The following is a 14,986-nucleotide window of genomic DNA, read 5'->3' as shown; positions in this document are numbered from 1 at the left end:
ATTTTTCGTTTTGAATGGATTGTTGTCACTTTTTTCACGTTTTGAATGAATTGTTTCTTTTATTTTTATGTATGGTTAATAACCGAATAACCGAACCAAACCAAACCAAAACCGAAAACAACCAAACCGATAAATATATATTATATTTGGCTTGATTTGGTTTTGATAATTTTAAAACCGATTAAGTTGGTTTGGTTTTGATTTTGACCAATAAACGACCCAAACCAAACCGTGAACACCCCTAGTTATATATATCATAATACCAAATAGAGTGTATATAACTAATACATCTATTAAGTATACACCAATAAAAAGTGTATAACTAAAGTATTAGTAATACATAAAATTAATGTACGTATTATTTTTTTCTAATGTATCCTTCCAAACAACCCCTTCATCCTCTCCGTTTTGGATATAATAATTTTTCAATATTTGTTAGTATGATTTTTATTTTTTTCAAAAATAAATAAATATAGAGGATTGTAAGAATATTTCAATGAAGTGATATTTTTCTACTTTTCTTTCCAAGAAAAATCAATATATATATATAAAAAAAATAAAATTATTTCAAACTTCAGTTTCATACTCTCTGTCTCTTCCCTCTTCGGCCAAATATTGCCCATACACGAAGTAAAGAGAGAAATGATATAAATACTCCCTCTGTCCTCTATTGTTTGTCAGAATAAGGTCTGGCACAACCCTTAAGAAAAATTTAATATAAGGTGCAATTTGACTAATATAACCCTACTATCAATCATTATGAAAATTGGTCTTCATTAATAGCTTATTGAACTAAAGAATACCTAGTCTTAAATGTATTTTTACCGTGCAATTTTACATTTAATACTGTTGTTTGTTAGGAGTATTAAATGCATAAAAGACTAAAGCAATCAAAAAGTGAACTAAAGAATACCAAAAGTCTACCCAGATATTATAAAGAATACCAACAGTCTACCCAAATAACTTTCCAATTGAACTAAAATTTTCTACACTACTTCAATAAAAAAATTTATCGCTTTCTTCGTGAATGAAAATTTTCAACTTTCAAATTTAGAATATGTAAACTTAAAATTTCCCACCAAAATTAACATTATAAAAGAATACATGGCATTTGTTATAAAATTTAATATCTGCTGAAATTTTAACTTGAGTTATGGTGTCCATGTTTATGGAGTAGTACTTAATATAATGACTCTTCAAAAACTGTACGTAATTTATAGAGTAACTTAAGCTAACTAAGGGCATTTCTTAAAAGTTTTCTTGTAACTTTAAAATGGTTTGTACTTTTTGAAAAATGTAAAAACAACTTTTTCACATTAAAGTAGTATAGTAACTTTAAAATGATCAGTACTTTTTGAAAGTAGTTATGTAATTATTAAGGGCAAAATTGGAAAAAAGTGACTAATTAATCCTTGATTGTTTAAATTGACAATTAATTTTGGACAACTATTTTTTGTATACCTGACAAACAATAGTGGACGGAGGGAGTAGTCCCTTAACCATAAGAGTAGGCCTAAAATGCTTTTTTAACAATACTTTTGTCTAACTATACTTTTGTCGGATTTACTTCTTTAACTATTCTAAAACTTATCAGTTTTGATCCCTTAACTATACACTTACCGATTTTAGTTTTTTAAGTATTCAAGAATTTATCAGTTTTGATCCATTAACTATATACTTACCGGTTTTCGTCCTTTAAATATTCAAAAACTTATCAGGTTTGGTCTTTGTCCATTTTTTTATACAAATAGTTTAGGTTTATATTAACAGAACTCTTCATAAAATTAAGTTTTTAACCCATTTCTAAGTTGTTTTTCTATCCCCGCTACTTTTCTTCAAATTACTCTTATATAACAATAACATCACGATTCAATACAAAATTAATGAGGAAAGAAGATATAAGTTCTAATTTTATTTAATGAAGGATAAAATGAAGCATTTAATTGTTACTAATGGCTAGAATATGATATGTCTCCTTCTTTGGCGGTTAACGGCTCCTAATCAGCGCAATCTTTTTAAATTTTATTTTTCATTCAAAAGAAAAATAAGACATTTAATCTTATTACTCAAATTTTTCTACGTAAAATAAAATGAATGGAATAATAAAATCAATCTATTTTTAAAAAAAAGTTACATTTTATAAATTTCAACTTCTAAAAAAATAAAACAATTTTTTGTCAATAAAGTCGTTGGAGTACAATTTTTAATTCAACAGATAATATTTTTTTCTTTTTATAATAAAGTTTAGCATATTCAAGTCATTAGTAGTAATAATATGCTTCATTTTATCGTCCCTTGAATAAAATTATGACTTATATTTATTTTGAATCGTTGAGGTTAAAGTTCTTTGCATAGGGGTAATTTGAAGTAAAAATAGCGTGAAGAGAGAAATAACTGAGAAAATGGCTAAAGGGTTGAACTTTTCGAGACATGAATTCCGTTAATATAAACCTAAGTTATGTGTATAAAAAAATGGACAAAGATCAAACCTAATAATTTTTTAAAATACTTGAAAGACTAAAATTGATAAATACATAGTTAAAAGACTAAAACTGATAAATGTATAGTTAAAGAACCAAAATCTAATTTTGAATAGTTGAAGATCTAAAACCCACAAAAATAAAGTTTAAGGGGTTATTTTAGACCATTCCTTATAGTGAAGGCATTATTTTTGACATTTTCTCACGAAATAAACCCAGTTTACAACTTTGTATCTGGTCCAAAGCATTGGCATTGTACTTAAGCCCAACTGATCAAATCCATGTCATGTTGAAGCCCAAACACGGTCCACTTTCTTAGATTTGGAGGTTAGGGTTTTCTGTGTGTATAAAGTGTTCTTCTTCTATCTCAGATGGTAGTTTGAGGCGGTGAAGACAAAAATGCATTCCTGAGATAATTGTAATGCTATAATTTTCATCAATTTGATGACTCCTGTGCGTGTCGTCTGAGCCTTTCTTCTTTGCTTTCTTATCATTTTTTTTTTTAAGAGGCCATGAAGAAATCAATCATTTCTCGATGCTGATATATAACTATATCAAAGTTATATACTTTTTTGATGACCTATTTGTGCGTGTCTGAGCCTTTTTTTGTTTTAGCTTTCATCAATTTTACTTTTTGCTGTAACTGTTCTATGGCAGGGAGGACATAATATCATGGTAAAAACAATGAATTCCTTTGGTTTTGGTTAGAATGTTGTTAATAATGGCTTCACAAAAAGAGTCTGCAGCAGGTGCCGTTTAATGGTAACCCGTCTGCCGCATGAAGCCTAAATGAATCCAAGATGAAGATCCATTAGAGTTTGTTGTACTCTCTTGACACAATATCTTGGATATATTTATACATTATTCTTCTTTTAAGGGCATACCTCAGACAACGGGTATTTTCTTCTTATTTCAATGAGAAATTACCTTTTGCACGGTGCCTATATAATGCTACTTATCACGATTGGAGGATGTTCTTGTTTATCTCCAGCATTCTTTCAAATTAATAGTAGCCAAATTATATCAAGCAGTGATGAGATAGCTAACATGTAAGGAGATCTATTTTAAGCTTGGATCAGCTTGGATCTTCGATGAAATTTTCTTGTTACGCTTGGCTTCTGAGCTTTATTTCCTAAATTTATATGTTACATAACCTGATGAAAAAAGCAGGGACCTATTGCCTTTTTTTGTGAATTGGTCTCTCGTAAACTTCAGGGATATAAAAAATTGCATTGTTATTGGGTGAACCACTTGACTTAATTCATGATGGAATGGTTCAGTAAACGATGATACATTATGTTTTTCTAGATCAAAATTGAAATAGAGAATTTTGTACTAATCCCATAATGTTAAAGGAGCTAATTATGAATCAAATGTTTTTCAAACCTGATGAAAAAAGCAGGGATGGATTGCCTTTAGTGAATTGATCTCTCGTAAACTTCAGGGACATCAAAAATTGCATTGTTATTGGGTGAACCACTTGATTTGTTTGTGATGGCTTGGTTCAGTAAACGATGATACATCCATCTTTTGCTACTAATTTATTCTAGCATCATTCATTTTACATTGAATAATTATTTCGTGTTGATGTTGTAATATTATTTATGGTCGATTATTTATTTTTTCCCGTTTATTTGTTGCAATACTAACCATCTCGACAGAATATAAAGAGGATCACAAGCTTGTGTAAACACCCAATGAACTCATGTGGACATTCTTCAGCCCAAGGACAACTGCGGACTCAAATTGATGCTCTAATTTTCTATCTTGTAACCTAGCTTTGATATTTTGATGTAATATGGATTGGTTCCAGATTTAATATTATGTTTCCATTTCCGAGTATATTCACACTAGTGAAATATGAAATATTTATAAGATAATAATATGTACTCCCTCTGTTTCTAATTACTTGTCTGTTTTTTTCTTTTATAGTTATTTCTAATTACTTGTCTATTTTGACAAATCAAGAAAAAAACAATTTTTTTTACCTATTATACCCTCAATTTAAATGATTAATTACTTTGAAAAATGTAGAACTTTTCATTTACATCATAATTAATAGGGGTAAAATGGTAAACTCACTATTTCATTAATTTTTTTCTTAATAGGTGTGTCAATTCAAAAGTGGATAAGTAATTAAGGACAGAGGGAGTAATATTTAAATTTAGTTTAGTATTGAGTATATAGATAATATTAATATTTCTCTTCAGCTGCGAAGTAAATGGAGAACAAAATATGTATATAGTAGAACAAAATATTCACCGTGGTGAAGTAAATGGAATAAGAGGTAGTATATTGAAATAACAATATATTGTATTATGTTGAAAATATTTTATCTCTGTATTTTGTAGGAGTACTAATTTTCTATACAAACTCTGATTTCGTAAAAACAAAATTGAATAACATTTATATATTATAATTTTTAAATATTAATTAAATATTTATAAGAATTATGAAAAATGAAACATACAAAAGTTATGAATAATATTTAATATTAGAAGTTACAAGTAAGATGAAGAGACATGAGTCATAAGTAATTCAAATGTATAATTTTATTAGGCATTAAAATTATTACCAATTATGCATCGATTTTATTTGTAAAATAAATAAATAAAAATAAGGGGTGAAAATACAAAAATTTAACAAAAAAGATATAATAATCGGTGACTGCATAAAAATTATAAATACATTTCAAACCAAAAGGAACAGTGACGAAAACAGATTGTTACATACGTAAAAAATATGGCATCATGAAACTAATATTTTATTTTTGAATTACTTTTTTGCAAGTATAATAAAAATAAAAGTCCTAATCATCATAGTTTTTTGGGGAAAAAAGTTTGAAAAATACTTCAACTTTGCTCGAAATTGTTGTTACGATACCAAACTTTATGAATGACCTTTTACCCCTCTGCACTATTCAATAGTGTATTTTAAAAGTATATATGTGCCTACGTGGACATCATAAATATTACATCATTATAAATAGTAACGTGTCCACGTGGCACATATCTATCTTTAAAATACATTATTAAATAGTGCAGGGGGTAAAAGGTCCTCCATAAAGTTTGATATCGTTATATCAATTTGGCCAAAGTTATAGTATTATTCAGACCCTTTTCTCTAATTTTTGTTGTTGTTGAAATGGGATAATTATATTAATTTTGCTTCATAACAAAGAAAAAGTAGAATAGTAAAGGATCAAATGATTACCGTTGACAATACATTTAGCTAAATTATTTATACAAACCAAAATTCAAAAAATTATAGCAAAAGTAACTAAGTTATTAATACAAGTCAAAGTGAAAAACAAATCTAGCAAACATAATCTCTAACTATGCTTCTTCTTTTTTTCCTTCTACCATCTTCCTTTGCAAGTGCATCCGCCACCATATTTTGCTCCATATGTCAAACTTTTCATTATATGCAACCAACTGAATTTAAAATATCATATACCAATTAAAATTAATTATATCAAAAGAAAGAAAGAAATTTAAATTATATGTAATATATTTGTATATTTTTTTTCAATAGTACTAATAATACTAAATAATAATCATTTCTTGAAATCTAACAAATATTATAATCAAACTATATTATATCCGGAAAACTAACTATTAGAAAGAGCAATTGCATACGGACAACACATTGTTAAGAATTACAAAGACATTTTTTTTAATCATACTTATTTGGTGAATGATAATACAAACATAAATAAAATATTAAGAATGCATGTCTAAGTACATAAAAATAAAAATAAAAACTTGAGAATGAAATATGACTTCATGTACTTCTTTTTTGTTATATGTTAGTTAATTCACAAACAAATATGATGAAGATGAGAAATTATAATTTTGTATGTGAATCTTCACGAAAGTAAATATGAATTTATATAAACAAATTAAAATAGAGGAAATGAAAAAATAAGAACTTGAGAATGAAATATTTATTAACTTCATGTACTTTTTTTTGTTACAGGTTAATTTCATTCACAAACCAAATATGAATTTATATAGACAAAATAGAGGAAATGAAAAAATAAAGATTTGCAATGAAATATTTCTTACCTTCATGTACTTCTTTTTTGGTACAAACCAAACCAATATGATGAAAAAGAGAAAGGCTGATTTTGAATGTGAATCTTCATAAAACTAACATAAATTTATAGGCAAAATAGAGGAATACCATAAGATATCATAAGCTTATAAATTTAAGTTTGGAGGTTATGGACATAAAAAGTATGAGAGTTATGAATATTATTAAAAGTTAAAATTAAAGAGGGGCAAGTCATGGGTAATTACTCCTTGTGAATAAATTAAAAAATAAAGAGAAAAATACTTAAAATATAAAAATTATTATTATCATTTCATGATTGGAAGTGAGACAAACAATTAGAGAAAAAAAGTGAAGAGTTTTTTGTTGTAAAGTTCCTACATTAATAAAATATTTATTTGTAATAAATTAAGTGATTTACTTTTACAATACAATAATTAATTTGAATTTAAAAAAAAGTGAAAAAGAAAGAAAAAAGATAAATTATGTTTCTCCTTTATTATAAGTGAGACAAACAAATAAAAAAAGGGAAAAAGGACAAATTTACCCCTGAACTTTGATAAATGGTACGTCTATGCCCTCCGTTATACTTTGCGTCCACATAAGCCCCTGCCGTCCAATTTTCGGTACACACATGCCCCTCTCACTAACGGACCCCTCGTTTTGTACACGTGTTTTAATACTAGCCAACTACCCGTTTTGACCATTCTTTTAACCCATAAAACCCACAACCCGCCCCATAAACCCAATAACCCACCTCTTCTTTCTATTAAACTAGTCGAATGCACCACCACCGGAGGCAAATCTCCGTCCACCTTCCTCTTCCTTCCTTTTGGTTCCACCGATCTGAATCGGAATCACTACCGTTTGACTCAAAACTCCCTCTCCTATCAAATCTTCTACCAGAAGAAGGTACAAAAGCTTTATTTGCTGCCCAATTATCAGATTCATCAACTTTAGACTGGGAATCGGAGAAAAAACCTCCCCTTTCACCTCTCTCCCCCTTCTTTCAAAACCATTACCAGCCGATGTTTTCTTTTTTTTTTCTCCTAGAACGAGAATTTAGGGGATTTTTTTAAAGTTTGAAGTTTAGGGGAAAATTGAAAAAGGAAACTAAATAATAAGATTACTTAGCAGCGCTATAAGTGTTGAACTCCTGAAGGGATAGGGTTTGTGGCTTCTTCTTCTTCGTTTTGGTGGTGGCAGCAGCGGCCAAAGATGGAAAATCGGCAAGGCCACCGGCACCGCCGCCATTGGAGTGATTTTCAACCTTCACTGACCCTTCACTGACTCTTCATTTGGAATGTTTAATTAACTTAGATATTTTAGAGGGAATCGGGTGGGTTATTGGGTTTATGGGGCGGGTCGTGGGTTTATGGGTTAAAAGAATGGTCAAACGGGTAAATGACTAGGATTAAAACACGTGTACAAAACGAGGGGTTCGTTAGTGAGAGGGGCATGTGTGTACCAAAAATTGGACGGCAGGGGCTTATGTGGACGCAAAGTATAACGGAGGGCATAGACGTACCATTTATCAAAGTTCGGGGGTAAATTTGTCCTTTTTCCCATAAAAAAAAAATGTGAAGAGTTTTTGTTGTAAATGTTGCTCCATTAATAAAATATTTATTTGTAATAAATTTAGTAATTTATTTTTACAATACAATAAGTAATTTTTTTTTAAAAGTAAAAAAAAAAAAGAGAAAAAAAATACAAATGGAGGTCATAGAGAGGTGCCACATCACCTTGTTTATGTTTCTCCTTTATTATATACTCCATATAGGAGTCCGGAGCCAAAAGGACAATTTTTTTCTTTCAAAAAACTAAAACGGCTCATCAAAAAAAAAATTAACCAAATGGGCAAAATCGCTCCATCAGGAGCGATTTTCTTCTGACAAAAGTTGACGTCGTCCGTTTAAAAAAAAATCAGGAATTTTTTTTTGATGTGTTTAATCTTGCCCCTTTTGAAGTTTTTTTTTAATTCAATATTCTTTTATTATTATTTATGATATATAATTCAATTTTCCTCATGCTTCAACAATTTTATTGAGTATATTGTCCATCTTGTTTATCATTTTTATATTATTAATAATTAACAATAGGCATGAAAATAATAGCACATTAACAATAGGCATGAAAAACGCTGCCCCTGCAGCGATGTAAGAAAAAAAAATTTGACTTAAAATCGTTGTTGTGGCAGCGATTTTTACTTAAATAAAAAAGAAAAATTTTTTGGACAAAATCGCAATTTTTATTCATTGTGTCAAAGGGAAATCGCTTCGTTAGGAGCGATTTTGCCCTTCTGGTTTTAAAAAAAATTGATGTGCCCTTTTGGAAATTTTTGACAATTTTTTTTACCCTTTTGGCTCCGGACTCCTCCATATAGATTGGTAGCAAATCTCTTAAGGACTTCTATATTGAATTTTAAAAGTTCCCACATTATATGTATGAATAACTACATCACAAAGATTGTATAGGTTGTGGACTTGTGGTCATATATTTTCATATTTATGGATGGAGTACTATTTTATTGGCATTATAACACTTGAAAAAAGCAGCACACTGTATAGCATGTAGCACGGAAACCTTAATCAAGTATACAATGAATAAAAATCAGTTTTTGTGGTATTAATTAATTAAAAGCCATGCCTTCCATTTATAGACGAGCAATAATCAGATTAGTTTTGCTAATAGAGACTGTCAAGAGTAGAAGCTTCGCTTGGAGACTATTAAAACTTGGCAGCCAAAATACATCTATCCAATAATAGCAAGTATTTGGCAATCAAAGCAGCAGATGAGTAATTACAATCACTGTTCTTTTTCAAAGTTTTATGGTATATTTGAACTTTCTCTTTCGTGTAAACAACCTACCCTACACTATTAGAACCATGGTATATTTGATTCTTTTCGTGTAAACAATCTACCTACCTTATACTTTTACAACCATCCGTTTCTTTGTAGAAGAAATCTTTCTGGTAAAGCACGTTCCATAATCCATAGCAGCTCCAGGTTTGGACAAGAAACCAAAGATCAATTGTCTATACCTTATTCATTACGCAGTATAAACTAATTACAAAGCCCGACACAGCAAGCTAATTACATACTAAAAGTCTGGAACTGCAATTCCAAATGTGCAAAATAACTTTTTCATTTATATAAACCTCCAATAAGAAAAAACTTAGAAAACGAGAGTTACACATTAATGTTACAGGAAAAAAAAAAAGGTAACAATCACAAATACTTTTGAGTTCTCTGGATGGATAAGCTAACCTCAAATGTCTGTCTTAAGTTACAACAAGACATACTTGTCGAAAGTATCAGCTTTGATAAAAACAAGCAGATCCTGAAAACTGAGCAAAGGGGAAACGTAAAAATAAGGAGATAATCAACAAGGAAACTTTCTACTGTTCTGGATTTGGCGAGAACACACTGCTAGTGTAATTTGTTCTCAATCAAACACGAGACTTCCACCGAAGGAATACACAAAGAATTCGCCACTGTTGAACCGATCACGTCATCACACATGGCAATACCCTCATGAACCTTCTTGCTGTCACCTCGTGGACTACTCCCTGAACTACTGTTTGAGAGTGAAACAAAGGTTGTCTTCTGCAGGACACCTGTGGGAGATGATCCAAATGAAGGGCTGTTATCCCAAACCTCGGTTCCCAGGTTCAAAGCTGAAACACTCTTGCCATCTCCGGAATAACCTGCAGTACTATTCAGGACTTCTCCTAATGGACCACCAAGTGAATTTTCCCAGGATACTGGTACCCAATTAGCTGTCTTTTGCATAGGTTCGCCATAGCTACTTGTCATTCCTAAGCCCATTTGGATGGGATCAACATCACGGGATACCCTTAAAGGGGAAAGAGTGAGCTTCTCTTGCCGAGGAGAACTTGAAGATGATGAGAAATCTGAGGCAGTCATGGGAATGGACATGGACAGTTGAGTCCAGTCTTTTAGTTGACCTGGCCAAGATGTAGAGGTGCGTGACGACTGTTCCTTGGCCCATCCATCAATGAAATGGTGAACTGGATGTTGTTCACTTTGTTCATGGTCATTGAAATCTAGGAAAGCAATAGGATTCTTAGGATTTGCAAAGGAATTTCTTTGCGAAGGATTAAGAAGGGAATCCGATGAGACTAGTCCGAAATCCGTCTGCGAGGATAGTTCAACTCCATTATGTTGCTTTTGAACTGCAATAGCTGAGTCCTTTGGCTTCACACAAATTGTTGGAGATATCACAGAGGCACCTCTATGACCTAGCATTCTGTAATATAAATAATTTTTCTATAAGGATTCTGTCATATTCAGACTTATCAATTAGGGCCAAAGAATAATAAATATGTAATGAATTTCTAGTTACTTTTTCCTTTTATTACCAGCAAGGTTTTCCGATGGTAAGATAGTAAAATCAAATGTTGTTGACAATCCTTTTCATAATCAAAATCTTTTCAAATAAATTATTTCAAATTTTTGATTAACGCCTAACGAGAAATAAAGGCATCCATTTCAATATTTAGTACCTGTTGACAAGCTGCTCAGTGGAAGGATTGGCAGCGCTGGGCTGCAAGCTATTAGATTGATGCTGAACAGTACCAAGGCTGTTGGATGCGCCGTCACTGATGAGGAGGGTGCCGCTGCTGGATATCACCGTCGCTGATGAGGAGGGTGCAACTGATGCCACCTTTGAAGTGGTGGATCCAGAGACAGCATGGTTATTCTGTACTTCCACATGCTTTCTTGAACGATGGCGGCCTCTATTTATGTGTCTTTCACAGTACTTCTGATCAGGGACAGCTTCTCGAGAGCACCGCCATTTCTTTCCATCTGTTCGACGACACCTACCAGGCTCGGGATCAGTGTTGCCAGCGAAACCAAGATGGAAAGTACCCCATCCCCCTACATGTACCACAAAGTAGGCAAAAGATGAACAAACAAACAGAAATGAAAAAAGCACACAGAAAAGCAGAAAAAATATAGGAGACTAATATATCACTGGTAAATAACTTTATGGCACGAAAGTAAAAAACTACGCAAATGTCCTCTAACCCTTTTGAAAATTGAAAGGTCTGATGTAAATTACCTACGAACATTCTGTAACTCACCTAAAATGTGAGATGCTAAACAAATATCCCAAACGTTAGGAAAACTGAAGTACAAGATGAAGTCCCAGAAATATGCCAATTTTTAAGAGATAAAATTACTTCTGAACTGTATGCAGAATATTATTATTTTCAAGTCATAAGTCATAAGATTGATTCTTTAAAATTGAAAAGAAAAAACAGAAAGTAGTGATAGGTAATAACTTTTTTCACAATATTCTTCATGCTTCCTAAAACAATTTATATCTATCACAGAATAAGTAAAGTGTGTATTATTAGGAAATCCTATATGTGAAAGGACGCCCTAGAATATAACACGAGAAATCACAAATTCAGGTATGGAGATACTTCTAAGCAGATAAATAGGATTAAGAAATGGAACTAGATTAGCACTGAACCAAATCTTTAGAATCCAATATAAGGTTCCAATTGTCTAAGGGACAATAGGGATTTCCCTACAAAGTAACTGAGACAGATAAGCAACAAGGTTTAAGACTCTTCGGAGTTGTTTCATTCACGGCCTTGTTATGAAGCAATAAGTGGCATACATGGGATCTACTGTAAGTGGTGTTAACATTTAAAGAGGTGAATAAATGAAAAAATCACTCTAACAACAGCATATTTTAGAAAAACACAATTCAAGTATAATATTACAACACTCCTCGACAAGTTCTCATTTTTTAAAATGTACCCATAATAGAAACTTTATTTTCTATAGAAGACACCAAAAAACCACTCAAAACCTCATTAGATTATGTAAGTCGGTCTTAATCAACTTCATTGTTGAGAAAGCTCTTCCCTATTAGGTAATAGGTAAAGAGTAAAATTAAATAGTAAAACCAGCATTACATGTGCTGGTCCATTTGATTTTGCTACTCCATTTTGGGGCAGAGTCGAAGAATAAAAGAACTGGTGGCTAAAAAATAACTTTTCGTCAGAAGAAAGCTCAAAACTTCGAACGACTAAAGTCGGTATACGAATAATACGATAATACGAACCCTTGACCTAAATGGTAAAAATGGATGACCTCAACCAACATGTGCTGACCAAAAAAACAATGTTGTCGTATACTGAAGATCCAACGCCGTACAATGATGAATTCATGTAAATGGATGACCTTAACCAACGTGCTGACCAAAAAACAATGTTGTCGTATACCATGATGAATTCATGTACGATAAGTCGCTAACCATACCAACACCTAAATGGATAAGGTCAAAAGCATGTTCTATTTTGGCACAATCAATGTCAAGACTAGGTAGGGCAAATGAAAAATCTTACAATTGGAGGCATAGGGATCAGCTGACAAGCCAGAAAATGCATATGGGTTCAGAGACTTCTTAATAGGAGTAAGCAACTGGTGAGGAACCGGGATATTTGCCACGAAATGCTTGTAGATCAATGCCTGATGTTCCAGTTCCATCCACTGTGAAGGAGTGAATGGACCTCTGAACCTAGAGAAAGAGCCAGGCGTGCTTTCATTTGACCCTCCAGAAGCATAAGCTGAACCAAGAAAAAGCATAGAATTTTTAACTTTTCTAATCAGAACTTGAATAGTATGCTTAACTCCAAATCAAAAAAGTGAACAAAGAGAAAGATCAATTAACCAAAGGTTGACTGAACTTCATAAATATCTGTGACTCAAATATCATCAAGTCTCATTTTTTTCTTTCCTTTTTCTCTCACTTTTGTTTTACTTCGTGCACCTACTTTATTGCTACATTTACTTTTTTTCCCCTTAAATGATGTGCAAAATTTCTCCAAGATGGACAAATAAAACACCAAATTTTCCACCCAATATAGGATATAATTAACGAAGATTCTTCACAAGTTCAATTTTTTTCCTTTTTGGGGTTAAATGAGCTTTTTCTTTTATTGACAAGACGATCAGAATCTACAGTTTTTCTTTCAAAAGACCCATCTCTATCCGTTGTACAGGAAAATAATAAAACAGCTAAACATGATTAAAACAGAACTACGTCATTAACATCTAAATCTCCATACAAAAAGGCCTTATTAATTTCCCAGTGATTAATAATCTAAACAGAATCAACCACCCAAATAACAAAGCAGATAACAACATTTGTGATACCTGAAGCAGCTCTGGTGTTGTAGGATCCAGAATCAAACAATGGGAAAGGAAGATTCCTAGCAGAAACATTATTAGTACAAAGAAAAGGGATTTCTTCAGACTTATTAGATGAAAAACTGAGCATAGTAGAGTGACCGCGTCCATCATTTGGGGAATCAGATCTCATAAACAAAGTAGGGCCTTGCTGTTTACAAAAAGCAGACAAGTCATCTGCAGGTTTAGGGACTTTAGAAGGCCTCCAAATGTTGTCATCACAAGCCCCAGATCTCTGTTGTTTCAGTTGCCCAGATCCATTACTAGTCTCAGATTGTTGGGCAGTTGAAGTAATGGCTTCCATTGTCATCAACCCACCAAAATCCATAACTTAGAAAACACCACTGTATGAAAGTTGCACAGAGCATTAGTTTATATAGGGAAATTTCTGAGAAAAAATACAGTAGGCGGAAAAAAATAAGCAGAGAAATGAAACAATGGTTGTTTAACTATTTGGAGTTTGCTTTAAGAGAGATAGATAGAGAGAGGACAAAAGGAGGCAAAAACCATCTTCTACATTTCAGCTACTGGAAACATGTTAGCACATATATATCTAGTTTTGTTTCCCAAAAAGAAGCTTAGTTTTATACTTTTTTTTATTGTGCCAAATATACCTAAAATGTTAGTCAAAACTCTTAGTACTATAATTTAACTATAATAAAAAAGGAAAAACAGAGTTTTGTTACAGTATTATTTTTAGTGCTATACTTGGTATGTGTTAAATAACTAGGAGTATATTATAAAGTAGTTACTAGTAACATAATTTGAAGTTTGGTTAAATTAATTAAAATTATAGTTTTGTTAAAGTATTGACCAAACTTGCCTTCACTATCATTTACATCTCCCAGAATTAGAAAGAAAGTGACGTGTTTTTTTTCTTTTGACCCCATTGTGAGTTACATACAGAAGTATGGACATTTTTATTTCGCAAAATTAAGAATTATCCAAGCTGTTTAATTTGAATTTTTCAAGAGAACATCTCTAGCAAAACCTTACATCAGCCTAAAGAAAGAAGAGATTAATTAGTATCTAACAATAAAATTAAAATTACATAGTTAGTTTATTTTTAAAAATATTAATAAAGTATTTCACATATTATTAATATTTTTTTAAGAAAATTATTACTCCTATAAGGCAAACTAAATAACATTTCCATAAAATTTCTTAGACGACTAACGTCTTTATGGTATGCTACTTGTTTCATAGTCATTTTACACATTGAG

At 31.6% G+C, this 14,986-nt stretch overlaps 1 protein-coding gene across 1 annotated transcript; it reads right to left on the bottom strand.

The window, feature by feature from the left end:
• Window positions 1-9,661: 9,661 nt before the first annotated feature.
• Window positions 9,662-14,258, bottom strand: LOC102595967 (growth-regulating factor 1-like). The gene is made up of 4 exons (XM_006363773.2): window positions 13,731-14,258; window positions 12,920-13,141; window positions 11,060-11,435; window positions 9,662-10,803 (listed from the first exon to the last, which is right to left on the bottom strand). The coding sequence occupies exons 1-4, from the start codon at window positions 14,089-14,091 to the stop codon at window positions 9,963-9,965; spliced, it is 1,800 nt and encodes a 599-aa protein (XP_006363835.1). The 5' UTR covers window positions 14,092-14,258; the 3' UTR covers window positions 9,662-9,962.
• Window positions 14,259-14,986: the final 728 nt, after the last annotated feature.

Source organism: Solanum tuberosum, unplaced genomic scaffold (assembly GCF_000226075.1).
Source record: "Solanum tuberosum cultivar DM 1-3 516 R44 unplaced genomic scaffold, SolTub_3.0 scf00441, whole genome shotgun sequence".
NCBI lineage: Eukaryota > Viridiplantae > Streptophyta > Magnoliopsida > Solanales > Solanaceae > Solanum > Solanum tuberosum.
The sequence above is the reverse complement of the archived record's forward strand: the minus strand, read 5'-3'. Positions and strand labels throughout refer to the sequence as shown.

What these genes read in the sequence shown, in the direction of transcription:
- LOC102595967 (XM_006363773.2), bottom strand. Translation starts at nt 14,091, where the DNA reads ATGGATTTTGGTGGGTTGATGACAATGGAAGCCATTACTTCAACTGCC. An exon ending in CAACACCAGAGCTGCTTCAG is followed by an intron (nt 13,142 to 13,730) that starts GTATCACAAATG and finishes TTCTTGGTTCAG; the next exon opens with CTTATGCTTCTGGAGGGTCA. An exon ending in ACTGAGCAGCTTGTCAACAG is followed by an intron (nt 10,804 to 11,059) that starts GTACTAAATATT and finishes TTTATATTACAG; the next exon opens with AATGCTAGGTCATAGAGGTG.